The following is a 27,779-nucleotide window of genomic DNA, read 5'->3' as shown; positions in this document are numbered from 1 at the left end:
ACTAGCGGGGGCGTGCCTTGGATCAGTGGCTTGGTGGGGGGCGTGCCTTGGGTGAGTGGGCGTGCCTTGGATAAGAGGGTTGGGGGGCGCGCCTTGAATGGGTGGATTGGTCGGGGGCGTGCCGTGGGCGGGGGGGGGTTCGTGGTGGGGGCAAGGTGTGCATTGTCTGGGTGGGCTGGTAGGGGTGTTCCTTGGGTGGGTAGGAGGGGGCTATTTGGCCAGCCTCCTGCAACGTTGATGGCTGATGGCACCCTCTCTCCTGAAGTGAAAGCAACCTCTGGGTTAGTTAATTGCAGGTTGGACGCGCTTCCTAGTTAGTTTGTCCCTTCTCTCAAAGCTTCTTTAGCAAGAAAATGACCCGTTCTTGAAAAGTAAAGGTGTGTCTTTATAAAAAGTTTTATTAGGAATTATACAGCTAATTTTCTATATACTGCTATTTAAGCTTCGCTAAATTCCTTCCTTCAGTTGACGTTGGATCCTTGGCGTTTTCTTCTCAGAAGAGGCTTCCTACCTTCCTGAGGGCAAAAGTTAGGCACTCAGATATCAGTAACAAGTGTTTACATTTATAAATTCTGAGTCTTAAAAAGAAATCTTCTCACCATTCTGTTATTGACCTTCACGAATTTTGTAATGATTGAGCACGCAGCTTTGATTACATAAATGTGGTTAAGTGTTGAGGATGGTAAATGTACCGTCTAGTCCTTGTCCCAAAGCCGTAGAAGGTATACGGCAGAAAATCGTGATGGATGGTGTGTTCTAAGTGTGTGCTCGCGTTAGATAAGGTCGTGATGCAAGAAGATTCCCGAACAAGGAACTGGGTCATGGATACTCCTCCACACTCATTTCCTGCAGAACTGGGAGACTGGTGATGTTATTATTGAGATTTCTTCCAGTGTGGTCTGATTCACCAATCTGAATGAAAATGTTTTCTTAGTAAGTGAAGCTTGCTTTGAAAAGACTTCTGTATTTTGGAAGCAGGTACTTAGTCATGGCATCTTGTTCATCGGTGTTTTTCAGGGCAGATGCTGGGCTGATTCCTTACAGCGTTAGAGAAGTGCTGTCACTTGGTTTATCTTGAGATGCTTTGCAGAGCTGATCAAGAGTGCAGGGGCTCAGTATCGTCTAGAAATTATTTCCTTACGTCAGCTGTGCTTGTAGAAGGAGTTCTGTTTGCTCTCTTGCTTTTTTCAGTGACAAGGATGGAACTCAGGGCACCATGGGTAAACAGGCTACCACTCAGCTATCCTTTCTTCCTTTTTTAAGTTTTAAATAAGAGAATCTCATCTCTGACCCTTTAAGAAATAGAGTGCCTATGGGTGGTAGAGACGGCGCAGCAGGTAAATTAGGCGCTTACTGCCCAACCTAGGCCCTGAGCTCCACTCTTGGTACCTGCATGAGAGAAGGAGAGAGTCGATTCTGGTGGGTTGTATACTCATGAGTGTTCCCCCATCCCCCAAACGGTCAAAAACCGTATTTTTAAAAGAAGGAAACAGCTTGCAGGCTGTCTTTCTGGTTTTGTTACATTGTCTTAGCGCTGCTTCCTTCCAGGGAACTGAGCATTTTACTTGTTATTTTCAACTTTGGAAAGTAATTACATACATCTGAATAGGTGTGGCTGTTCCCTTCACATAACAGTATCTGTAGCAACGGAAGGAGAAAGTTTTCTAGAACACTGGACAGCCACCCCACCTTGTTCAATCTGTAAACACTCTGAACAAGCTGGTCAGTGTGGAGAAAACCTGTTCAGTGTGCTTCCTTTGAACCAAATGTGTCTTTCTTATTTGATCTCATCAAACTGTTCATCATTAAATAAGTGTGTCCTTTATCAAAGAGAAAGCCAAGTTAAATTCTTGGGAAGTGCCCTGTATTCTGTAACTCTCAGGAAAGGGAGTTATATGTGAAAGCCACACAGTTGAAGTGAGTCAGAGTGGGCAGTTATCCACAGAAATGTTCCTTTTCTTAAACAAGGAGCCGTGTCAGAGAAGACAAGGACTTAGCAGAGGCCAAGTGGGAATGCTGGAAGGTCAAGCTGTGAGGACTATTGTGATCTACGGGGAGCATAAGCTACAGACTGAGACTCTAACTCAAAAGCAACTTATTTTGTGTCAAAAATAATAAAAAGCGAAGTCTATAAAGTCTACCTTTGCATATGCCTGAGCGTCAAGTCCTCATCTGGTGAAGCAGAGGAGTGTTTGGGACAGAAATTTGGGCGTTGTGTAGCGCTCATCATGAGGTTCCTGATCTGGACAGTGGAAGCGGTGGTACTTAATGACGGAGTGGTTGCAGTGAGCTTATACACGTCAGTTGTCTGGCACAAAGCAAGCATGCTAGAGAGCATTATAACAAGGAACCTTTTACTTCTCTCTACGTCTCCTGAAATCCGGCACTAAGAAATTCTTTAGTATCTATTGTATCAGCAAATGACTGTCCTCCTCCTACATGTTATAGTAGCTATTATCGATTGAATGCCTTTTTCAATTAAGAAATTTGTTGTAATACACAAATACACATGTACATAAATTTATTTCACGAAAATCATAGTAGGAAGAGACTATGATGCTTGTTTAGAGGTGAAGAAATTGAGGCCCAAGGAGCTTCCCTAGTTGGAGTATCTAACTGGTGATTTGTGGCCAGGACTCACACCGGAATATGTCTGGCCTGGGGCTCTGTTACAACTCCTCTAGGCAGTGTCTTCATCAGTCCTACGGAAGTGTTTGAGAAGCATTCAGAATTAATACAGTAAAAGACACTAGGTAGACTTTTGTCATAGAAAGAGTATTTTAATAATTGTGGATCCATGGTTTAATTTTTTAAAAAGAATTTTATTACTTTGTGTGTCTGGGTGTTTTGCTGGCATGTTTGCTTATGCACCACCTGACTGCCTACTGTCTAAGGAGACTGGAAGGCATTAGATCCCCTGGAACTGGAGTCCCAGATTGTTATGAACTACCATGTAGGGGCTCAGAATTGAACTCAGGTCCTCTGGAAGAGCAGCCAGTCCCTCAACCACTAAGCCATCTCTCCAGCCCCTGAATTAATATTCTATGTTTTAGAAGACAGACAAGTGTGCTACTGAGACCTGTAATCCAGCACATGGGAGGCAGAGGCAAGAAGGTGGTCCTGCCTTGAAAGTCCGTAAAGTGATCTAGTTTCAAGTCAGTCCGAACTAAGAGTGAGATTCTGTATCATACATAAGGAAAACAACAAAACAAAACACACAGAAATGAAGTCACTTGGTTACTTACCCTCTCAAGATGGATTTCTTCCTGGTGATAATCAGTCACATGACCATTGTGGATACAGCCTCTTCCCATGAATTCTTATTCACAGCGGGAACATCAGGTGACATCTTTGCTATAGGTCTCAAGTGTTACCTGGTGACAGTCTTAGCTCTTGGGTTGGTGGGAGCTGGTGACCTGTTAGTTAGCACATTTCTAAAGTACCCCACACTGATGGTCACAAACAAGCTACGTCACACACACAGGTGAGCAGCGGATGATTATGAGCTCTGAGTTTCCGGAGTCCAGTCGAAGACAGGGAGGAGTGACAGTCTGAGCAGAGGTGTCAAGACCATGACGGGGACACCCACAGAAACAGCTGACCTGAGCTAGTGGGAGCTCACTGACTTCAGACTGACAGTTATATGACTGAAGCAGCCGATGGGGCCACTGGCGGTGGGACCAGGATTTGTCCCTAGTGCTTGTTCTAGCTTTCTGAAGCCCATTCTCTTTGGAGGAATACCTTCCTTAGCCTAGATATGGGGGGAGGGCTTTGGTCCTGCTTTAAAGTGATGTGCCAGACTTTGTTGACTCCCCACGGGAAGCCTCACCCTCTCTGAGGAATGGGTGGGAGTGGGGTGGGGTGGGAGGAAGGGACAGGAAGTGGAAGGGAGGAGGGGAGGAAGTAGGAACTGGGATTGGTATGTAAAATGAGAAAATATTGTTTTAAAATTTAAAAAATTGGTAAAAAATTAGCCCAAGATAATTTGATTCATACATTTTAAGGGATATATACAGTGTAAGATTGGAAGATTTTTGTTATTAGGTGGCTTTATTATATTTATATTGTAACTACTGGTGTATTTATACTTCTACCATCTTATTTTTAGGCTCTCTCCAGCTTTTTCTGGGCCTTTCTCTTTTTCCTGTCCCATAGCGGAGCATCTGAAGGTCTTGTGGTTGAGGAGATCTTTCCTACTCGGTGTTGTTCCTGCTGACTCTCACTGCAAGTAGCTCATTTATTTTATTTTCCTGTTATCTGTGAAGTATCTGCATTGACGACAACATTCTGTTGTACACGGAAGTTTCCAGGAAAAAAAAATCTTGTGTGTGGAGTTTAACCAGTTAGTAGAGATTCTACAAAGTTGATTGACTGATAAAAGAATGTTAGCGATTGCCCAGAGCCAAATCTTTTTGAGTTTCCAAGAGTTGATGGATTGAATTTTCAACTAAACCTGTGCTCCTTGAGTCTTTCCGGCCTTGCCCCGAAAGGCTTCCTCTTTGCAGGCATTGAAAATACTTGTATGTAGTGGGTACAAGAAGCCGATGCTGTTTTCTGGACATTATTTTTTTTAGTAATATAGTCTACGTTTCTCAGCTGGCTCTCCAGGCTGTTTTCTTACTGGTTTTAGAACTCATAGTCCAGACTGCAAGTCCGAGGTGGAGAAATGGAGGCCCAGCTTGAGCGGTTTCAGAGAGAGCAAGGTTTCTACTGGCAGCTGGTCTAGAGGCCATACATGAGGCCATACATACATACACGTGATATCTTGGCAAAGAATCTGGCTGTTTTCTGCCCTTGTCCTAAAAATTCACGGGAGGCTGAATTAAAAAGAATTATGCTAGCTTCTTTGGCAGAGGAATTTTCAAGTCAGCATAAATAATGTTGAGCCTACAGAATGCGTATCACTGACAACTCTATGCAGTTCTGTAGTGAAGAGCAAGAGGGGCTAAAAGAGATACTTAATGTACAGTTTGGAGAAAAAAGGAACATATGCCGCTAAGTGGCTTTTTCCTGCATAGGGAAGGTGCCTTCAGGGTAAGACCGGCTCTTAGCTAAACTACAACTTGTGAAGGGAGAAAGCCTAAGGGATGTTTACTTGCAGAAAGCAATTTCCTTAACTACAAAAACTGCTGCTAATGCAGTCACGGGAGTGAGAGTCCACCCCAAGTTGGCAGTGTTGTTTATGTGTGACAGGCTTTGTGGGCATGAAAGATGCACGAGAACAGGGCCTCATGAATTTACCCCCGACAGTTTGAGAGAGCTGCTGAGGCCAGACAATCCATGGCTGTGTAGTTCCGGTGGTGAAGCCGTGATAGGCCATTTCATGAAACTATGGAAGTTAGGCCTGGGTTTTGGTGGAGCCCCCAAGATGTTGGAGATGCCAGAACTGAGCATTCTAACCAGGAGAACTGCAGACAGGGAGTGAACCATCCCAGGAAAGAATGTACGTTTGTGGGCAGCAAAGCCAAAGGGTGAAGCACAAGAGCTCTTTGAAACTAAAGTCCAGACACTGAATGTCAGGAGGTGGCGCATGTCAGGACTGCACGCACTAGGGGATCTGACGCTTGCCCTGCTCGGTTTTGGTCTTCCTTTAGTCCAGTCTTTCTCCCAATATGCCCCCATTCCTCTGTTTCGGAATTGGAGTGTATGTTTTGTGTCATTATAGGTTGGAAGGATATAATTTGTTTCCTTTTGCAGGAGGCAGTCTAGGGGTCGTGAAATGATGTGGTGTAGGGGTCTTGATGAGGTTACTTTTCTCTGCCAGTTAAAGGATTAAAAAGCAGGAAAAAAACCTGTAATGCACAAGTAGCAGCAGAGAAATCTCACACCCCACGGATTCAGCAGTTGCAGGAAGGTGTTTCCTGGGGGCGAGGAAACACACACATAGCAGACACACAGAGGAAAGAACACCCTGCAAAATGGGGAGGACTTGGAAAGCTGCAATTCTGTCTCTTTTTGATGGTTTCAAGCCTTTGAATATTCTTCCTCCCCTACTTTAGGGTTGGTTTGAAATATGTTTGAAATAGTTGCTTGGTCTAAACTGTTGTGTGACAGTCTTGATCAGCCCACGGTGTATGAAATTTTTTGTTTGTTTCTCTGTGTAGCCTCCTGAGTACTGGGATCAAAGACTTATACCAAAATGCCTGATTTGGATATTCTTGTTATATTAAATAAAAGTAAACATTATTATAAAATATAAGTGTTTTCTATCAAGTTGTGTAACAGATATGTTGAAATGGTGTTTCAGTCAGTTTCGTGGTTGGTATACTGGAGTATCTTCTATAGAAGCATAGAAAATTGAAACAGGCGCAAAGACCATTGGTTAGTAAGTTCCCACAGGAATGACTTTCCTGTAACATTCAGCAGCTGCAGGTGTTGGGTGTGTTCATGAACTGACTGGGAAAGAGTGGGGGAGGGGGGACGACTGAACGGAGTCTAAAGGTTCTTCAGGAAGCAGGAAAAGCTCCACTGGGTGAACTGTGATCACGCAGATGGGTAATAAGAGCCAGGGGAAGTATTTAATGAAGACTCTGGCCCTTCCTTGAAGGACCTCAGATGAATAGAGCACTCATAATATGGCGCTTTAAAAACAAGATTTTATGAGCCTAGTGTTTATGAAAGCCTGCACTGAGATTTCCCACTTTTACTTTCGCTATATGGGTGGTTTAAAAACAGGCTTTGAAGACTTTGTCCTACATAAACGCTGCTCTTTATTGCGCTGCTTAGGAATGAGCAGGATGTGTGCTGCCTTCTGGTGCCATGTAAGCTGTTCCTTCAGGAGGAGGCTTTCAGGCCAGCTGTGGCTCAGTGGCCTCTGGACTTTTATTTCTGAAGTGCATGGTATCCTTAGCAATAAGAACTCACCTTCTACCTCTGGAGGCAATAACCATAGGCTGCATGTTTTAGGAGTCTCTTGGACAGCCCTGGACTTTTTATGTCTAGTTTTCATTAGGTGGCCTTTGGTCTTTAAAGAGAGCATTGTTTAGTCCAGATGAGAAATGTTTGTTAAAACTAATGTGTTATTTATGGGTAGAATTAGGTATATTATAGGTTGTTTTTTTTTTTAGGTAATAGTTGATAGTATGATTGCTTATGTCTTTATTAGACATCTCTATTGTTATTTTTCTCTCCTCCCTCCTTTTTCTTTATTTATTTCTCTTACCCCTCCCCAAAGAGCTCCCCCTGTCAAATATCACCTATTAGATAACTTGTACTCTGTTATCTTCCTTTCTATTGGTCCCAAGCCCAGCATTCCTGGAAGAGTCCTGTCTTAGTCAGTGTTCTGTTGCTGTGAAAAGACACCATGACCACAGCAACTCTAATACAGGAAATCATTTAATTGGCGCTTGCTTACAATTTCAGAGGTCTAGTCCATTATCAACATGATGGGGAATATGGCGGGGTGCAGAAAACCAGGGTGCTGGAGAAGGAGTTGAGAATCCTACATCTGGATCCATGGGCAACAGGAAGAAGAGTCACTGGGCCTGGTTTGGGCTTTTGGAACCTCAAAGCCCTCCCCAGTGGCACATTTCCTCCAATAAGGCCACACCTCCTAAACCTTTTCAAGTAGCGCAATTCCCTGATGACTAAGCATCCAAAAATATGAGCCTATGGGTCCCATCCATATTCCAACTCTCATACTACCTCTGGAACCAAAACTTCTAGGCCAGCAGAATTTAAGGTTGTGGAAACAGGAAGCAAAGATTTTTCCCAGGGGATAACCAAGGGTGATAGGGAGGGAAACTGTTCCCCATCCTACCCCTTTGATTCCTGGACATGTGACTCCTAGAGATGGAGAAACCATACTATATATTGGGTGCTGGTTTAAACCATATGCTTCTGGAGAACCCTGCCCAGCTTTCATGTGACTGTTACTAATTGGCACTATAACTGTGTCTTTAAAGGCCATTCCATCATTCTATCAGGACTGCTGCTTAAGGATTTTGAAGAACATATTAAGACAAGTGGATTCTCTGTGCATTGGCCCTCTGGCACACTTGTTTGGCTGTGATGGGTTCCTAGGTCAGAGTCAATGCTGTGTGGAATATGATGACAGTGGATAAGGTGGTCTCTGAGTCCACAGACAGAAGCATTATGTGTGGGAAAGGCAAATCTATAACCAGAATAAATATCTATTCCAATATAGGCAAAGCATTGTTGTGTCCACAAACAAAGTGGTCACATGTAGTCAATCTGCCAACAGGTCACTAGCTGGTCACCCTGGGGAATGTTACCATATCTGGGGCTCAGTGTTGGTCTCTACTATTTGCAGATCTGGCCCTCAGCATCAGCTGTCACCAGGTCATCCTTGGTGAGTGAGAGTCCATGCATAACCCCATCTCCGCCACCATGTCCACGTTGTGCATAGGCCCATTGGGCACTGACAGGGATGGCTGGGAGAGAGGCTGACTGTCCACAGAATGGGTCATCTTATGTACTTGGTCCGTGAGCTGGGTTCCTCAGCTGGGTCACCTTTTGATGAGCATCTACATGGAATGGAAGTATCCTTGCATCCTTCACTGATTTGGAGAGATTGATCTATATATTTCTATAGATATCTTTCTCACCAACTTTCCAGTCATGCTCTTTCTGAGTCCATAACCAACCCACTGGCTACAACCTGTCAATCAGTGAACAATCACATCTGGTCATTTCTTTTTCCACACAAAACGTATGACTACGTGTGCTGCCTGAAGTTCTGCCCACTGTGAAGATTTCCCTTTGAGAAAGGGGTTGTAATGCTGTAGCTGTCTACTTCTAGATGGTGCCTGCATAACACATAGAACCATCTGTAAACCCTAGGCTCCTCCTCCACAGTCAACAGATCATAGGGCACACCCCACAAGGCTGTAGGTGCATGCTTGGCAGCAGATGGCATTGTAATGGAAGTAGAAACCAAGGGCATTTGGGCAGCTCTTCATGTGACTTGCTGTGTCCTCAGAGCCTGCTCTGGCCTGATCACATCTATACCCCTTCCATTTGACAATGCATTGCTGCTGTGCACGCCCTACTTCATGATTTGGTGGGTCAGGTGACACCCAGCTCATGATGGGCAGCTCAGGTCACATGGTAACATTGTCAATGTTCAGTTTCTCCTAAGGCCCAATAGCAAGCCAAGAGCTGTTTCTCAAATGGAGAATAGTTTGCTGCAGATGGTGGTAGAGCCATGCTCCAAGACGTCAAAGGTCTTTTCTCTGATTACCTGTGGGGGCTGCCAGTATCTCCAAACAATATCCCTATCTTCCAGAGACACCTCAAGTACCGTCAGTTCTGCAGAATTATATTGTTCAATGGTAGAGCTGCGTGGACCTGTTGAAGAGCCTTCTCCTTCCTATCCCAGGCTCCAAACGAGCAGCTTTCCCAGTTGCTTGATATATGGGCCAGGGTGATTCACACAAGTAAGGAATGTACTGTCTCCAGAATCCAACTAGGCCACTAAAGGCTGTGCTTCTGTATTGCTGGTGAGAGGTGCCAGGTGCAATACCTTATTCTTCATCTTAGAAAGAATGTCTCTGCACTCTCTATACCACTGCACTCCTAAAAATTTCACTGAGGCCCTTGAATTTTGGTTGGATTTATTTCTCATCCTCTGATATATGTATGTGTTACCAATGGGTCCAAAATGGTTGCTACCTCCTGCTCACTTGGTTCAGTCAGCAAAATGCCATCAATACAGTGGAGCAATGTGATAGTTTGTGGGAGGGACAGATGGTCAAGATCCCTGTGAACAAAGTTGTGACACAGCTGGGGATTTCCTATGTTCTTGAGGTAAAACTGTATAGGTATACTGCTGGCCTTGCCAAACGAAAGCAGATTGCTTCTGGTGGCCTTTGTGAGCAGGTATGGAGAAAAGACCATTTGCTAGATCAGTAGCTGCATGCCAGGGCATGTGTTAATCTGATCAAGTAAGGGCCCCACTTCTGAACCAAAATCTGTAGTAGTCAGGGGTTTCTAGAGAAACGGAAGTGATAGAATAAATCTGTCTATCTATGTATCTATCTAATCTGCATCCATGTAAGACTTATTACAGGCTATCGTCTGACTAGTCCCGTGATGTCTGTTTCCTGACAGAAAGTCCAAGAATCCAGGAGTTAGCTAGTCTGTGAGGCTGGATGTCTCAGCTGATTGTCGATATGTGTCTGAAGTAGGCTCTAGTATTAGTAGGGAATGAACTTGACAGAGGAGAGCAAGAAGACAAAAAGCAAGAGCTTTCTTTTCCCACGTCCTTTATGTAGGTTACCCCTGGAAGGTGTGGCCCTGATTTAGGGCGGGTCTTCTTACCTCAGATAATCCAGTCCAGAAAAATCCCTCACAGTTGTGCCCAACTGCTGGCACTTTAGTTAATTTCAGATGTAGTCAGGCTGACAAAAGAGATTAACCATCATAACAACCAATCGGGATCGTTATATTTCTTACTTTCTTACAAACGTTGAAAACATTATATCCTGTGCCACTAAATTCCCTGATGTTCACAAAAAGTGAATCAGGAGCCTCATAAATGTATCTTGCTTGGCTCTTTAAATAGTTCACAACATGGATTTTCAGTGTCTCTAGTGACTGCCCTCTTCATGGAGGTGGATTGCCTGATGTTAGCTGCGCTTATATTGGCAAGGTGGAGAACCTGGAGTCTGCTTAGTCCATGAAACATCTCTCAGGAGTCCCAGTCTGATGCTGACAGCCTGGAGGATTGCCGGAGAGCCACTGCTCTTGAGTCCACTTTGCATTGCTGTAGTACTTTGAGTGTGAATGACCCCATAGGCTTATATAGTTGAATGCCTAGTCATTAGGGAATGGAACTGTTTAGGAAGGGCTAAAAGAATTAGGACGGGTGGCCTTGTTGGAGGAAGTGTGTCACTGGGGTTGGGATTTGTGCTTTCAAAAGCCCCTGTCAGGCCCAGTCTCTGTCTCTGTCTCTGTCTCTGTCTCCCTGCAGATGAGGATGTAAAGCTCTCAGCTACTGCCCCAGCAGCATGCCTTTGTGCTTTCTGCCATGATGATCATGAACTAACGCTGTCAAACTGTTGAAAAGCCCCCAGTTAACTGCTTTCTTTCTTTCTTTTTTTTTTTTTTTGTTTTTGTTTTTGTTTTTGTTTTTGTTTTTGTTTTGAGACAGGGTTTCTCTGTAGCTTTAGAGCCTGTTCTAGAACTAGCTCTTGTAGATCAGGCTGGCCTCAAACTCACAGAGATCCTCCTGCCTCTGCCTCCCGAGTGCTGGGATTAAAGGCGTGCGCCACCATCGCCCGGCAACTGCTTTCTTTTATACAAGTTACCTTGGTCATGGTCTATTCACAGCAGTTAGCAGTGACTAAGACAATGGCCCAAGAAGTTTGGTTCCAGTATCAGCTGCAGCCGCTGTAGCAGTGCCAGCAAGAACAGGGTCGATGGACTCACCAGTGAGACTGGAAGGCAAGCAGGCAAAGGATCCTTGCTTTAAGTGGGCTATCTCCTCCCACCCTGCCCGCAAAATACAGCTCACATGTAGGGGTGTCTTCCCCTACATGTTAATATGTTGTATTATATTATTATAACATAGTAACACAGCTCATAAGCTCTGGTTAATCTAAGGTAGATAATTGCTCACAGACTTGTCTTCCTTTGCTAGTTTTAGATACCATTATTAGAATTACTCATCACAGTGCCCAAGGTTAGGATATATTGCAAAGACAACATTTTAGCTTAAGTCTTGTATGTTAGCTCTTTCTCATGACATATTAATAATGATATCTGAAAATACTAGTAGCTAAGGCAAAGAAAATGACTGATTTTTTCTAATAGAATCACTATTGAATTTTTATCATTATCATTACTATTAAGGTTTTAATGTAAGATTATATTAATTCTACACAGGAATCAAATGCAGTCACTGGTATGTGTTATTTGTTCTTGTATCTGAAGTTCATAAATTATTCATCATATTCAAGGTACTAATATTCTTTTGTTTGTTTTGTTAATATAATATTTAGATAGAAAAAGAGTACTTTGGGGAAGTTATTTTTGAATCAAAGGCATGTAGAAAACCTACGAATATTCAAGTAATTAAAATGGATATCCAATGTGATGGAGTGTGACCTCAGCGCTTAGAAACCTGAAATAAGAGAAAACCTCACAAATATTCAATTAAAATCGCTGTCTATTGTGATGGAGCATGCCTGTAACCTCAGCTCTTAGAAACCTGAACTATGAGCTGGAGTTGTAAATCTGACTGAGATACATGTTGAGATTTTGTTTTATAAATAAATAACAACAAGAAAATAACTTATGTAAATATGAAGTGTATTGATTTTTCCCTCCTTTTGAAGAAAGGTTTTCATGTCTCTTTATGATTCATATGAGTTCAAATCTTATAACAGGCTTTTCAAATGGTTTCTCTACTTTTACACTCTCACAAGTTGGAAAAATGCCACAGAATGTCCTATTTCTTCTGACAGCTCTTACCAGGTTTTTTTTTGTAATCTGCTGAGAGTTTTAGCAGTGGTGGATTGTGAGTCCGTGCATCTCTATAGAGCCCCGAGAGACTCTATAAAACAGTAAGGGATACTTCCTGGAGGAAACTTCAGAGCACTGTGTGTTTTTAAAAGTGGGTGTGTATTCATGTGAACTCTGCTTTGTTGTTACTACTTCCATCCTTGGGAAGTTTTAACTGCGACCTTCAAAATTGTGGGTTTATTTTGGTTTCTGCATATTGAATAATTTATACCAAGTTAGGAGTGAAGTGTTAAGTAACTGTGGTAGCAGAGTGGAGCCCTAGAAGCCACCAGTGCTTAGGCCAGGGTTTGACCTGTCCGTGTTCTCAACTGCACATGCATCAAGATCTCGCTTTTTTTTAAAAAAAAAAATTATTGACTCTTTGGGAGTTTCACATCATACACCCACTTTTGTTCACCTCCCAGTCCGCCATCCTTCCCTTATCCCTGCCATGCCCCCACCCCCACATAAGGAAACAATTCAAAGTAAGCAATCAAGCAGATAAAAACAAGCAAAAAATAAAAAACAAAACAAACAAAAAACCTACAACAACAACAACAAAAAAAAAATAAAATCCACAACAACAGAAAACTCTGTTTGTTTCTCCTTTCCTGCTTCTCCATCACCTCTTCATTCATCCTGGTGGCAATGGAGGCTTCAGTGTGCCCAATAGCATACCTCTTGGTCCCAGCAGTTTTACTGTCACTGATCTGGTTCAAGGCCTCTGATTTCTGGTATCCTAACCAGAACTCCTCTGAGATATCCTGTGGCTGCCCCTAGTCTTGGAGATCTTGTGGGTACTGTTCCATAGGACCAGTTCCTTTACCAGCTCCAGCTGGTCCTAGATGGGGTAGATGCTAGGGTGGGTCAACCCAAGACCTAGCTGTGGGCCTGAATAGTAACCAAACTGGTCAGTCCAGGCCCCTGGGGCCGCCCACCTTGGATGAATGGGTGGAGTCAACTTCCCTATAAGCTTGTTCTCAGGGTCCATTCACCCTGGCCTGTGGTGAGGAGTGGGGGACATTTCTCCAGCATGCAGGGGCCAGCTCTCTTGCCATACTGTCCAGCGAGAGGGAAGGTCAGCTGTCCCAGGGCCAGCGAAGGGTGTAGCTGACTCAGCACGACTTTCTGATTTTATCTTGCATGGTTCCTACACAGGCCACAGATTCTAGCTTTAGCTGGATCATGAACCTTGACATGACCCTTAGCAGCAGCTTGGGCCTAGTAGACATCCTGGCTGGCTCTGAGCAGAGGGACTGATCACTCAGATGGAAATGGTTGTAGCCCTATCCTTGGGCCTCTATGTGACCTTTGGTAGCAATGCAGGACCCAGATTTCAGCACAGACCCACAGCCACTGTAGAACCATGGACCCAGACATGGTCCTCAACAGTGGCTGGGTTTGGATATCACCATTGCCCCAGTGGAAGTATGGCCCTGAGACACCAATGTGGCCCTCGATCTCTGGTGTCTGCATGGCCTTCAATGGTAATGGGTGCATTGGACATCAGCACAGACCCTGGCTGCAGTAGGGCCACAGACCCCTACATGGCCCTTAGCTGCAGCTCTGGCCCAGACATCACCATGACCTTGTGTAGCAGCAGTACAGGATGCTCAGATCTGGATGCGTTCTGGCCCTTAGCCACCAACCTGGACTCCGGTGGCTGATCAGATCCTGGGCATCCTCACGGCGCTTGGCAGCGACAGGAGCCCCATATATCAATCCAGACTCTGGCTGCTATACGACCACAGACCCTGAAATGGCCTTCATTAGTAGCCTGGGCCCAGAGGACATCATGACCCTTGGTGGCAACACTCTGGGAAACATAGGCAGGAGGATTTTTTTTTTTTGAGTTTGAGTTTGAGGCCAGGCTGAACTACAAAACCAGGTTTAGCCTAGGAGCAAAATAAAACAGAAACATTTGGTTTTCTAGATATTTCTTTTTAAAAGCGCCAGGAGGATACCCAGGGTCAGATCAGTCTCCTGAGTCCAGGTTGGTGGCTAAGGGCCAGGACACATCCAAATCTGAGTGTCCTGTACGGCTGCTCAAGGTCATGGTGATGTCTGGGCTAGACTGCAGATAGAATTCTAAATAATATAAGTGCAAAAGTGTTCGGGGTCCAACTTCGGTCTTCTGCCCCACCCCAGTTTTGGTAAGACATTTGGTGGCAGTAAGGGAGAGAATGCTACCGACGCATCTAAGCGGTGCTTTGCTGCTTAGTAACAGTGGATTGCATTATCCATGTCATGCTCAATGGAGGGTCTTCAAAGGCTTTCCAGAGTTACCCACAGGTGACCCATACAGCGGCAGTCCCTTGTCATTGTCTCAGCAGGATGTGCACCATAGTATCATTAGGTATCAGTGCTCCAAGTTTTCTTCAACATAACCCGTATGTTTAAGAAAAACAAAATTATTTTTTTAAATGGATGCTTCTGATTTAGAGGGTTATCTAGAAATGAATGAAGTTTATCTTCGTGAAGGCAAGCTTTGGAAGGACATAGGGCAAGCAAGTCCTAGTGTTTGGGCCCTGCCCTCCTCTGCTCTGGAATGAAAAGCAGAAGGCAGTATTTGATCTTCAAGCCTATGAGTCCTGCAGCCACCAGGAGGCAGTGGAGGGGCAAGTATGTCAGGCTGGCCTGCAGGCTCGGAAAGCCAGCAGTGGTATCTCAGCCCAAGAGGGCTAGTCACAGAATTTCAGGGCGAGTGTATGTCTTAGTATAACTGTGCGACTGTCCTTCGTTTATAAACGACTTGACCTTTTTTTCTTGCATTGTTTATTGCCCTGTCTTTGTTCTGTATTTTTAACCTTCTAACTTGCATGTGTTATGGGGAATTTCTTTTCTGGCCCTGACTAGTTGGTGTTCTGAGGACTTCTTGCACCTGGATACACATTTGTTTCTCTGAATTTGGGAAGTAGTCTCTGATTTTCTTGAAAATATTTATCTGCCTTTGCTGCACGATTGTTCTTGTCCTGTGCCTGTAATCTGAATGCTAGGTCTTTTTATGGGTCCCCGGAGCTGGGTTCCTGGTGCAGAAACTACGTAACTATCTTGATAAAGAGTAGTGAGTGAGGAGTCACAGCGTCGGTGTCTAAGGCTCTGGTGGAGTCAAAACTGGCACTGGAAGAGGGGTAGACACATAAAGGAAACAGCACAGAGCCCGGAACATTGCCACAGGAAAAACTGCGAAAGATATTAAAGACAAGGAAAGATGATTCGTTCCACAAATTGTTTCCCACTGGATGGATACCCATGAACTGTGGAAGAAAAGAACCAAGGAAGAGAGGGAGGAAGGGAGAGAAGAAGGGAGGGAGGATAGAAGAAATCAATCTTTTCAACATAAACTTTGGAGGTGTGTGTGACCTTTTGATCTGGTGACACAATATTGTCATCTAAAACGTTCATGATCAAAAACCACACAATCTTGACCCCTCTGGCTCCTACAATCCTTTCCCCCTCTCTTCCGCAGGATTCCCTGAGCTCAGCCTAATGTTTGACTGTGAGTCTCTGCATCTGTCAGTTGTTGGTGCAGCCTCTCTGGTGACAGCTGGGCTAGGCAGTGATCTATGAGTATAACAGAATATCACTAGGCATCATTACATTTTTTCCCTCCAGTCATGCTTGATTCTATCCTAGGTCTCTGGGCCACCCAGCCTGCAGGTGGTGGCACTCCAGGCAGTGTCAGGGGTGGGCACCCTCTGGTGGCATGGCTCTCAGGCTGGACCAGTCATTGGTTGGCCACTCCCTCAATCTCTAGGCCACCCTTACCCCAATACATCCCATAGGCTGGACAGACCATAAGTAGAAGGGTATGTGGCTGGGTTGTTGTATCAGCCACTGGAAGTCTTGCCTGGCCAGAGGAGGTTTCCAGATCAGGCTACATATCCTCTTTTGCTGGGAGTCTTAGCTGGGGTCGTCCTTGTGGATTGCAGGAGTTTCCCTTGCACCAGGTTTCCGACCCCAAGTGACTCCTTTCCCAGTAGTCTCTTTTAGTAGTCCCCCACCCCACCCGATCTCTCATGTTCTCACCCCCACCTACACCAAATCTATCCACAAAATCTCTTTTATTGCCCCTTCCCAGAGAGATTCTAGTGTCCTCCTTGAGCCCCCCTTGTTACCTAGCCTCTCTGGGTCTGTGGATTGTAGCCTGTTAGCTTTGCTTTACAGCTAATATCCATTTATGAGTCTGTGCATACCATGTTCGACTTTCGGGGTCTGGCTTACCTCACTCAGGATGATTTTTTTCTAGTTCCATCTATTTGCCTGTAAATTTCATGGTGTAATTGTTTTTAACAGCTGAATAATAAGCCACTGTGTAGATGTGCCACATTTTCTTTATCCATTCTTCAATCGAGGGGCATCTAGGTTGTTTCCAGGTTCTGGCTATGACAAATAAAGCTGCTGTGAACATAGTTAAGTAAATGTCCTTGTGGTATGATTGAGCATCCTTTAAGTATATGCCCAAGAGTGCTATTGCTGGGACTTGAGGTAGATTGATTACCAAATTTCTGAGAAACCACCATATTGATTTCCAAAGCTGCTGTACAAGTTTGCACTCTGCCAACTGTGGAGGAGTGTTCCCTTTGCTCCGTGTCCTCTCCATCATGAGCTGCCATCAGTGTTTCTGATCTTAGTCATTCTGACAAGGGTGACGTGAAATTTCCCTGCTGGCTCAGGATGTTGAGTCTTTTTTAAAAAAAAAAAAAAATGTTTCTCTGCCATTTGAGATTCTTCTGTTGAGAATTCCCTGTTTAGATCTATACTCCTTTTTAAAAATTGGATTATTTGTTTTTATATGTCTATCTTGAGTTCTTGAGTATTTTGAGTTCTTTTTATATTTTGTAAATAAGCTCTCATCAGATGTGGAGTTGGTAAAGATCTTTTCTCATTCTGCAGGCTGCTGTTTTGTCTTATTGATGGTGTCCTTTGTCTTACAGAAGCTTCTCAGTTTCATGAGATCCCATTTATTGTTGATTGTTGTATCATAGTATCTACGTTATTCATTTTTTGTTCAGGAAGTTGTCTCCTGTGCCAATGCATTCCAGGCTGTTCCCCACTTTCTCTTCTACCAGGTTCAGTGTATGGTGTAGGAAATCCTTCTGTCTATGTGTTGCTTTTATTGGTTAATGAATTAAAAAAAACTGCTGTGAGCTTATAGCAGAACAGGGCAGAACAGAGCTAGGCAGGGGAAAAATAAACTAAATGCTGGGAGCAAGAAGGCAGAGGCAGGGAGAAGCCATGTAGCCCCACCGGAGATAGACATCAGCACTTTATCCAGTAAGCCACAGCCTCATGGCAATTCACATATTAATGGAGATGGGTTAATTTAAGATATGAATTAGCCAGAAATATGCTTAAGCTATTGGCCAGTCAGTATTGCAAATAATACGGTTTCTGTGTCATTATTTTGGGGCTGAGCAACTGGGAACAAACAAGCGGCCTCCTACAACAAGTGTATCTGGTTTTATGTTGCGGTCTTTGATCCACTGAAATCTGAGTTTGTGCAGGGTCATAGATAACAGACCTATTGGCATTCTTCTACATGTCAACTTTCAATTAGGCCAGCGCCATTTCTTGAAGATGCTTTCTTTTTTCCATTGTATAATTTTGGCTTCTTTGTCAAAAATCAGGTGTCCATAGGTGTGTGGACTTAGAAATCCCACAGAATAAACTAATCTGGGCTCATAGGAGCTCATAGAAACTGAACCAACAACCAGGGAGCCTGCATGGGACTGACTTGGGGCCTCTGCATATATGTTATATTGTATAGCTTGGTCTTCCTGTGGGACGCCTAACAGTGGGAGCAGGGGCTGTCTTTTGAGACTCTGTTCCTCATACTACGTTGCCTTGCACTACTATAATACAAGGCGAGCTGCTTAGTTTTACTACAGCTTGATATGCCATGTTTTGTCAATATTCATGGGAGGCCTGCCCTTTTCTGAATAGAGATGGAGGAGCGAATGGGGATAGGCAGAGGGGATGTGGGGGGTTGGGAGAGGAGGAGGGAGGGCAAACTGCTGTCAGGATAAAAGAAATAAATAGCCACACAATCAAGTCACCAAACCCAGACATTCAAAAGTTAGGTCAAAGAAGTCTTTGATGTAAACATAAACTAAAATCTGTATTATTCTTAGTGGGAGAATTTTGATGTAGAACCCAGGCTAGGTTCAAATTCAGATCCCAGCCTTCTGTGTGCTTAGACGGCAAGTGTATACCACCATATCTGGCTTAAACTATAAACCTTTAAAAGACATAGAAAAATATTTTTCTACCTGTGGCTTAGAAAAAAGTCCTTGGTCTGAAATATCAAAGGCATATAAGTTGAATCATCTGAATTTGCCTACGACAATGTAGCTTAGTGAAAGAGTTCATGCTCAGCATATGCGACGTTTGGGCTTAATTCCCTAGCAGTAAAATAAAAGTATAAAGTAAAAGGAAAATGGGAAACAACATAAAAACATTATTTCACTCAAAGTGTATCAGATGAAATATTAAACTGGACAGGTACCTTTATGAAAACACTCATGTGTGAATGGGCATGCCGATTATTTGCAATGGCCAAAGACTGTGGACAACCATATCTCCTTTAGAATATGAATAGTTAAGCCACTGGTGGCACAGCCACGCCAAGACTCCTGTGCAAGAGGACACATGGCAGTCTTGTGCCCTTGGCCCTTGCACCCCCAATAATTATTGAAGGCATTATGCTAGACGTAGAAAGAAAGGCATCCTCAAAGTCCATATATGGTTCCAATCAGGTAACTCGGTAAATGACAAAATGATAGGACGGGCAACAGATTAGTGATCATCAGGGGCTAGAGAAGGTGAGAAGGCCGCTGGCCTGAGCGAGCGTGGAGAACAAGAGCCGTTCTTTGTGGAAGTGGGATCGCTGTGTGTTCATCGTGTTGGCTGAAAATCGCACCAGTGTGGACTGGCCTAGAACATTCACCTATGCCAGTGACCAGTTTTGATATTGATAGTGTACTATAGCCGTAGACGACATAACCATGAGAGAAACCTGAGTGAGTTTCTCCAGACTGTCTCTGCAGCATCCTTCCAGTATGTTAAGTGTTTCACGTTAAAAAGACAGATGTTGTCATTAGACAAGTCATTCTTATTCACTAGTCAGGTGCTGATTAAATTTTTTTTTTTTTTTTTTTTTTTTTGGTTCTTGTTTTTCTGTGTATCCCTGGCTGTCCTGGAACTCGCTCTGTAGACCACACTGGTCTTGAGTTCACAGAGATCCATCTTCCTCTGCCTGGGATTAAAGTACTGGGATTAAAGGTGTGCGCTGTTGCCGCCGCCACCACCACCACCACAACCTGACTGATTCAAAATATTAAATCTCAGTTAAATAAGATAGTATTCACTTCAGTTCCTTAGTCACATGAGGTGTATTCCAAGTGTTCCTTATTATACTTCCCAGAGGCGGAACAGTCCAGTCCCCGGAGAAAGTACAGTCATTTACTCTGTGTGTAAAGACAGGTAACGTGTGTCGGTACTCACACAGTTTTAAATGATCTGCCTAGAATTTTTAAGCCAGAAGTAATGGTCTTTCCCAGTAAAATTAAAGAAAATAAATGTACTCAATATGTATTTTTAAAAGCATTGCCATTTTTAATGGGTAACAGTTAGTACAGAGACTCATAACTGGTTGAAACGTTGAGAATGAATGAGTGTTGAACACTTATCCCTAACAAATCGGTATCATCCCCGCTAAAATGCAGGGATTTTAGCAGCCTAAGGATGGGGGAAGCATCATATGAAACACTGTCTTGATAGGATGTGCTGCTGTAATTGTGAACACAAGAGGTGCACACACACAAAACTAAGCCATGGAAGCAGAGAGAGGCTAGGTGGAGGAGGAAGGGGAGGGATATGTTCATAAGCTACTGCATGCTTATATGAAGCTGTCAAAAATCAAATTAAAATATTTGTAACTTGTAATTTTGAAGCTGTCCAATATTTTAATAAGGAACTGAAATACTTGTTTCACGTCTAGAAAAAAAAGTAAGTTTTTATTTCTTTATTTTCCAAAGCAGTTACATTTTTTCTCCAAATCCCAATAAAACATATATAGAAGATAGGAAAAAGGAGAAGATAGATTTTAGGGGAGAAGGAAGTCAGTTTGAAACGTTTTCAATACCCTAGGCTTTGTGTGGCTTGCTGCTAGTGACTGGCCTTCCAGGGGTAGCTCACTACCACAGAGGAAGTTCAAACAGACCTTAAGCCTTAACTAAAGCTATTTCTGAGGCGAAATGACCTTGAGGAAGTACCAGTTCTCTTCCCGTTTTCCTCACAGCAAACCAGCTGATTAAGATGGAGAGAACTCAGTGAGTGGATGCTGGGTTTCAAGATGCTGTAAGGTGATCTTGGTCCCTGGCTGTGTGAAACTTAAAATTTACAAGCAGATTAAACAGGAAGGGTTGAAGAATTGGGTTATGAAGAGGACCTCATGATGTAGAAAGCAGTTTGTCAGGCTTAAACAGAAAGTATAACAAGAAAAACAGAACCATGAGTGTCTGGTCGGGAGCTGTCTGTGGGTGGGCTGTGGCCCTTACTGTAAATGGGTCCGAGACAGCCTCATGGTGAGAATGTTTACAGGGGTGTCTGCCAGTCGAGTTCAGCAGCTTCTGACAGTGCTCTTCGTGTGAGGACATGGACTATGATGCTGCTTCTGAGTTTCTCCTTCCCTGAAGTTTTGTATTTAGCCTCCTAACTTTGGGGTTTATGAATTGTTGCATTGGAACAAACTGATTGAAATTTTGGGTCCTAAACCACTGTGGAATTTAAACTTATGTGGTTAGATTGGTCATAATTGCTTTGGTTAGAGTTATATCTGGTTTTATGAAGTCTAAAATGGCAAGCTCTGTGTTGTGAATGTGGAAATGGGCACACATTCATGCAGGATTTTACTCAGGGCAACAAATTCCACATCTGTGTCCATATAGTCCCCGGATAATGGAAAGGCCCAGTCATTAGTTTGTGAAACATCTATAATGTAGGATTTTTTTTTTTTAAGACAGGTTCTCCCTTTGTAGCTCTGGCTGTCCTGGAGCTCACTGTATAGACCAGGCTGGCCTCAAACTCACAGAAATCCACCTACATCCACCTGCTTCTGCCTTGCAAGTGCTGGGATTAAAGGTGTGTGCCCACAGCCTGGCTATAATGTAGAAATTTATTCTCTATGAAGTTCTACACTTTAAACTATTATGAGATATTTCAAATAAATTTTTATTCATACTCTCTGTCTCTTTCTCTCTTTTTTGTTTCCCATACTCCTAAAGCATTGAAAAGTAGGTTAACAAACAAACAAACAACAACAAAAAACCAAGGGTCCTGGCGACACGTGCCTTTAATCCCCACTCTCCAGAGGCTGAGGCAGGCAGAACTTTGTGAGGTCAAGGCCAGCCAGGTCCAGACTAGTCAGGATTACAAAGTGAAATCTATCTTTAACCACCTAACCAACTAGCATCAAACCAAACCAACCACAAACCAATCAGCCAACCAACCACCAACCAGTCAAACCAATCAACCAACAAATCAACCAGCCAAGGGCCAATATACTTATTAAGATCTATGAAACATAGCAGCAAAGCAAGGCAGCTTCAGTTCAGCCACAGGAAACTGGCATGTGGTCATTTTGAAGCTTCCTGCCACCCGCCTCAGCTACGGAGAGGCATCCAGAGACGCTGACATCTCATAGATGCCTTCCTGCGCACACTGCCAGTACTTCCTGCACCGCAGCCACCGTTTAACCTGGGTGAGCTCAGGGGCTCCAGTGGGTGAGGTGGACTTGCTGTAGTGCCACTCACGTCACAGAGGACAACTAGGAAAGGTCATAATTTTAACAATGTTCGCATGATCATCACAGCTGCATTACCAGCTCTCAAAACCACCACCTCTGGGAAGTGTGAGTCCGGATGAGGGGAGGCTTATGAAAGGTGGCCAAGTGGAGTAACAGGAACCTGCCAAGCTGACTCTATTCCTGTCACCCAGGTGAAGACAGAAGCATAGGACCAGCTCCACAAAGTCGTTCTTTGACACATGCCGAGTGGCATGCACACATGTATACCCCCACATTTGTACATATGCACAGTAACAGTAAATACATCTCATTATATTCTCTATCCTATGTCATTGACACTTGCAGTGAGCCAGTGTGAGAACCGTGAAGTGCACTGAGCTCGTCTCCCTGATGTTAATGTGTAGTGTCTACCATATCTTACTACGACAGGAGAATTTCTAGAAGGCCCCAACTGATTTTCAACTGTATTTCTCCAGCTGGTCTCTTCTATGCTTCCCCTTGCTGGTTCATAAGTTATTCTAAGTGTTTATTTTGCTGTACTCCTCAAAATCCCTCAAGTATTCAAAGGAAGTGCATGATTTTTTTTTTAATCTCAGTTCTCTTTCAGCAATGCAGTAATTTGTTGAGAGGATTCTGAAGCTGAGTCGAGATATTGTAGTTTGAGTCTGACTATAACATCATAACAAAGAAAAGGAATTAGGGCTAGATGGTTATGTGGAAGTTGGGTAGACATGTGGCTGTATTCTCTTTGGGCAGTCTAAGAAGCCTGTGTTGTAACCAAAACACCCATTTTAGCCAATAATCTTATCTTTATACATAATAGGAGTAGCATGTTTAATTAAAATCCTTATGTGTCCAAGCAAAAAGTTACTCGTATAGCAATGTGATCTGCATATTTGTTTCTGAAAAAGACCCGAAAGATCCTCCTTCTCTGGGGAACACAGTCACATTGCTCAGAATTAGTTATTCCTTCTCTTAGCTCTTTGTGGGGGCTGTGAAAAGATCCTAGTGGTCCTTGAGAGCTTTGTTTTCCGTGTGTGTGTGTGTGTGTGTGTGTATGTGTTGCTAGATCAAACCTAGGGCCTAGGACAGTCTAAACAAGCTCTGTCCCACAGAGCTGCACCCCCAGCCTAAGACCTGTTTTTTTTTAATTTATTTATTTTTTATTGAAAATTTCTACCTCCTTCCCTCCTCCCACTTCCCTCCCCTCCCTCCACTCCCACTCCCCCTCCATCTCCAGTCCAAGGAGCAGTCAGGGTTCCCTACCCTATGGGGAGTCCAAGGTCCTCCCTGCTCCCCCCAGGTCCCGGAAGGTGAGCATCCAAACAGACTAGGCTCCCACAAAGCCCGTCCATGCAGTAGAATCAAAACCCAGCGCCATTGTCCTTGGCTTCTCAGTCAGCCTCCACCATCAGCCACATTCAGAGAGTCCGGTACTCACTCATAAGTGGATTCTAGCCATAAATAAAGGACATTGAGCCTATAATTCATGATTCTAGAGAAGCTAAATAAGAAGGTGAACCCAAAGAATAACATACTTATCCTCCTGGATATTGGAAGTGGACAAGATTGCCGGACAGGGGTTGGGAGCATGGAGGTCGGGGTGGAGTGGGGATAAGGGGAGATGGGGAGAGAAAAGGGAGAGGGGAGGATGGGGAGAGCTTGAGGGAATGGGATGGTTGGGATGGAGGAGGGGTAGATGAGGGAGCAGGGAAGTAGATATCTTAATAAAGGGAGCCATTTTAGGGTTGGCAAGAGACTTGACTCTGCAGGGGTTCCCAGGTGTCCAAGGAGATGTCCCCAGCTTGTTCCTTGGGCAGCAGAGGAAAGGGTGCCTGAACTGGCCTTATCCTATAGCCACACTGATGAATATCTTGCATATCACCATAGAACCTTCATCTGGCGATGGATGGAGATAGAGACAGAGACCCACACTGGAGCACTGGACTGAGCTCCCAAGGTACATATGAAGAGCAGAAGGAGGGAGAACATTAGCAAGGAAGTCAGGACGGCGAGGGGTGCACCCACCCACTGAGACAGCGGGACTGATCTAATGGGAGCTCACCAAGGCCAACTGGACTGCAACTAAGACCTGTTTTTAAAGTCAAGCTTGTTCTGAACCTAATGGCTTGCTGTAGTTAAATCACATGCAACTAGCCAGCATCGCCCTTCCTATCCCACCCACATCTCTCCCTCTGACCACATGTTGAAATACTTTCTTGGGGTTTTGAAATATAATCTTGGGGTGTCCTCACAACTAGGACAGTTATGAAATAGCACTGTAGTTCCTGTTATTTGTGTATTTGCCATGCACACGAGACGCATGCCTGCTGTCTAACTACAGATGGATAAAAATTCTGCCCCCAAATGACCAATGCAGTTCCCTCTCCTCAAGAGGCAAGAAAAACATCGATTGGAAGAGAAACAGGTGCTGCTGGCTGTTACATGAAAGGAATCTTTTATGGGGTGTGGTGAGTACTGCTGTCTTATGACCACAGTTTCAGAACGATCTCAGCATACAGCAACAGAATTTTCTGAGTATATAGATCGAGTTGCTGGTTTGTGGCTTCATTCAGTGTTAACTGATCATAAACATTTCTGCTGTGACTGAAAGTTGTTGTGAATCTTCATCAGAAAGTTCTATGCTGCGGCTTTCTTTTTCTTTTTTTATTTATGTTATTTCTTGTTTTCATGACCCAAGATATGTCTGAAGGAGCGGCAGTTTTCCCTGTGGGTCATAGTACAGCCGTGTTCCCCAGCAGCCATAGAAGTGAGTTCAAAAGACTGGAGTCAATTATTATTATTATTATCAGCGCCATCATCATTATTATTATTTTCTTCTTCTTCAAGGCTTATGGGAAATCACGTATGACTTATCAGAGTCTGAAGTCTAGTTCACTGGACCAGATTTTCTCAGTATTCTTTTTTAGTAATCTTATATTCTCTTACATTTAGCCAACTAACCAAACACAAAGCAAAACTAACTTAGGTGAATGTGTTTGTTCAGACAAAAAGCATTTTAAAAAGACAAACTTTTGCTGGCAAGAAAGAGGAAGAAGAGTGTGCCTGCAGCCTGCCTGGCACCGCTGCTGGACAAGCTCCGAGGCTCCTCTGTTGCTGCTGTCCCGCAAAGCCAGGACTGCAGCGGGCACGGATTTTGTGTGACAATCATTACTCCTGTCATATAATATTATTTTTCAAGCTACTAAGATTTCTCTGGAAGTTGCGGCGTCAGTTGCTTTCTGAGGCTGTGTCACGGGGCAGGTACCTTGATTCGTAATCCGTTCTGTGTTTCAATGTTAGCTCATGAATAACTTTGAGAAGAATACTGGTGTGTGTTCTATAGTGCCAGGTACCTTAGGGCAGAACCCCATCGCACATAAATTCTTGATTTTAGGATAATAGTAGAAGCTGACCTAAGATTTGAAGGCTTTGACCAAAGTTTATGTAGGTTAGCAGTGACTTGGGCACCTCTCAATAATTCAGTTTCAATATAAGAAAGCCTCTTGTCCTCTAGATTGTCACCGTTTATAAAAAACGCTAACTAGATTTCAGTGGCACCTCTGCTATTTTGACCGAGGGTTCTGTCATTTGATATTGCCAGAATCAATTTAGATTCAGATTCATTTTGTGATTTTTTTACTTAAATTATTTCAAGCATAGACCGTGTTTTCTATTTTATATATTTTACCTAGTATGGGGCTCTCAGGACAACACGGGCATGTGAGGCTCGTCAGTCATTCGGAGCGGCTGTTTTTACTAAGTGGGCCTTGTTGTGCTCTAGCTCTTTGTAGGAGAATGAAACAAAATGGCTGCACATTGTTGGATGGAAGCAAACTGTCTTTTTTTTTTTTTAAACAAGAATATTTCTGTAAATATCTCTATTGGAAGATTATGGGGTTTTAGGTAATGGTTCCTACAACTGGACTAAAAGAAAGTATTGATGTAGCCCTTCATCCAGACAGTTCTTTACTGTACTTTTTGCTGTGTTCCACAGCCTATACCCAACCAATATACAGAAAGACTCACTTGTCTTTTCATTTAAGAAATTTCATTGATTTTTCTCAGTAAAATCTTCAAGTAAGTGTTAAGACAAACAGATCCATGTAAAGGACGTGGTTCTGACCATGATGAAGTTATAACTGTTGGAAAACCTTCTTATCATTAAGAAAATAAAGACCAAACAAAAACATGGGTTCAGATAAAGGGCTAGGCAGATAAAGGCACCTGCTGTCGACCTGAGTACACAGGTCTTATCCCTGGGACCAAGTGGAAGGACAACAGAAACTCCTGACAAGTGTGTTTCTGACCTCTGCATCTATGCCATGGTGTGTGTGTGTGCACACATGTGTATGCGCACACACACATGATGGCAATAAAATTTATACATTTCAAAATGAAAACGATTTCAGAAGCATAACCTAGAGCTGTCTGCAAGCCTACAAGCTAATATACCTGTATTAGAAAATATATTGGAAAAGTCTAAAGTACAAGAACCTATGTAATAAACTTAGAAACCAAATAACTCTACCTAGAAAGTAAACAGTGGTAAACATGAAAATTAAAACTACACAATTGCGAAAATAAAAGAAACAGAAGGAAACCTTCTGGAAAAGCTTAGCAAAATTGATAAATCCATATCCAGGCATTAGAAACCGGAGGAAACAATACTGTTGCTCAGATTCTACTCAGTTGTAAGTGACTTTATGTCAGTGGGCCCTGCAACATATATGAAAGAGACCAGTTGCTGCGTGGGGTGTACATAGGGCTGGGACATAGGATAGTTTAGAGTAGAGTGCTTTTAGCACGAACAGGCCCTGGAATTACTCTCTGCCACGGACCTGTAGGACGTACATACTTAGGAAAGCAATACAGAAGCATAGAGCATGCAAACTGCTCAGAGTCTGCTAAACAAAATGATTGGGGGAGGGGGAGGGATATGGGAGGCGGTGGCGGAGAAGAGACAGAAATCTTTAATAAATAAATAAATAAATATAATTTTTATAATATTTCAAAACAAAAACAAAAAAAGGCAAATTGAATTTGTATTTTAAAGATCTTCTAGCACGCTCTGCCATGATGCTGACAGACCACATTTGAGAGCCTGTCAGGGCTGTGGTCTGTGAACAAGTTAACACAGCCCTTCTGGTCAATGCTTGTCCTCTATAATTGATTAAATGACATGGTACAGACTAAAAGTGTTCTCCTTGGGTGAAAAACATAATAATTAACTAATTCTATCTTTAGTTAGGAGCAGTTCGTCTTCTAACTTACTTCAGAAAGTGTGTGTCCCTACTACTATGAGACAGCTTCAGTATTTGTGTTTGTGAAATTACGTATGAATAAGTGTGCATTGGGATTTCCTGGGTGAACACATAAATCAGACTGGGTGTAAGCAGAGTTGTACTCTTTCTGAACATGCTGCTTTAACTGTGAGAATTAAACCAATATGATGCTATATTTAGCAATAACAATTTGGTTTTTGGTCCTGAAGCAGAAAGAAGAA

At 43.4% G+C, this 27,779-nt stretch overlaps 1 protein-coding gene across 4 annotated transcripts in view; it reads left to right on the top strand.

The window, feature by feature from the left end:
- Positions 1–27,779, top strand: part of Fgd4 (FYVE, RhoGEF and PH domain containing 4) — a 146,190-nt gene that overhangs the window by 684 nt on the left and 117,727 nt on the right. The window contains exon 2 of one of the 4 annotated variants that reach the window (XM_050125141.1): positions 4,109–4,224. The exons of 2 other annotated variants lie outside the window; for them this stretch is intronic. Coding sequence is in view for 1 of the 2 variants with exons in the window: in XM_050125137.1 (XP_049981094.1) it covers positions 24,735–24,744 (10 nt within the window). In the remaining variant the exon portion in view is untranslated. Of the gene's footprint in view, positions 1–4,108; positions 4,225–24,610; positions 24,745–27,779 lie in introns of those variants that run through there. One more of the 4 variants, XM_050125137.1, reaches the window with a different exon arrangement.

This window comes from Alexandromys fortis, unplaced genomic scaffold, assembly GCF_014885135.2.
Source record: "Alexandromys fortis isolate MF-2015 unplaced genomic scaffold, M_Fortis_MF-2015_v1.1 scaffold_239, whole genome shotgun sequence".
Classification (NCBI taxonomy): domain Eukaryota; kingdom Metazoa; phylum Chordata; class Mammalia; order Rodentia; family Cricetidae; genus Alexandromys; species Alexandromys fortis.
This window is presented reverse-complemented; position numbering and strand designations above follow the sequence as displayed.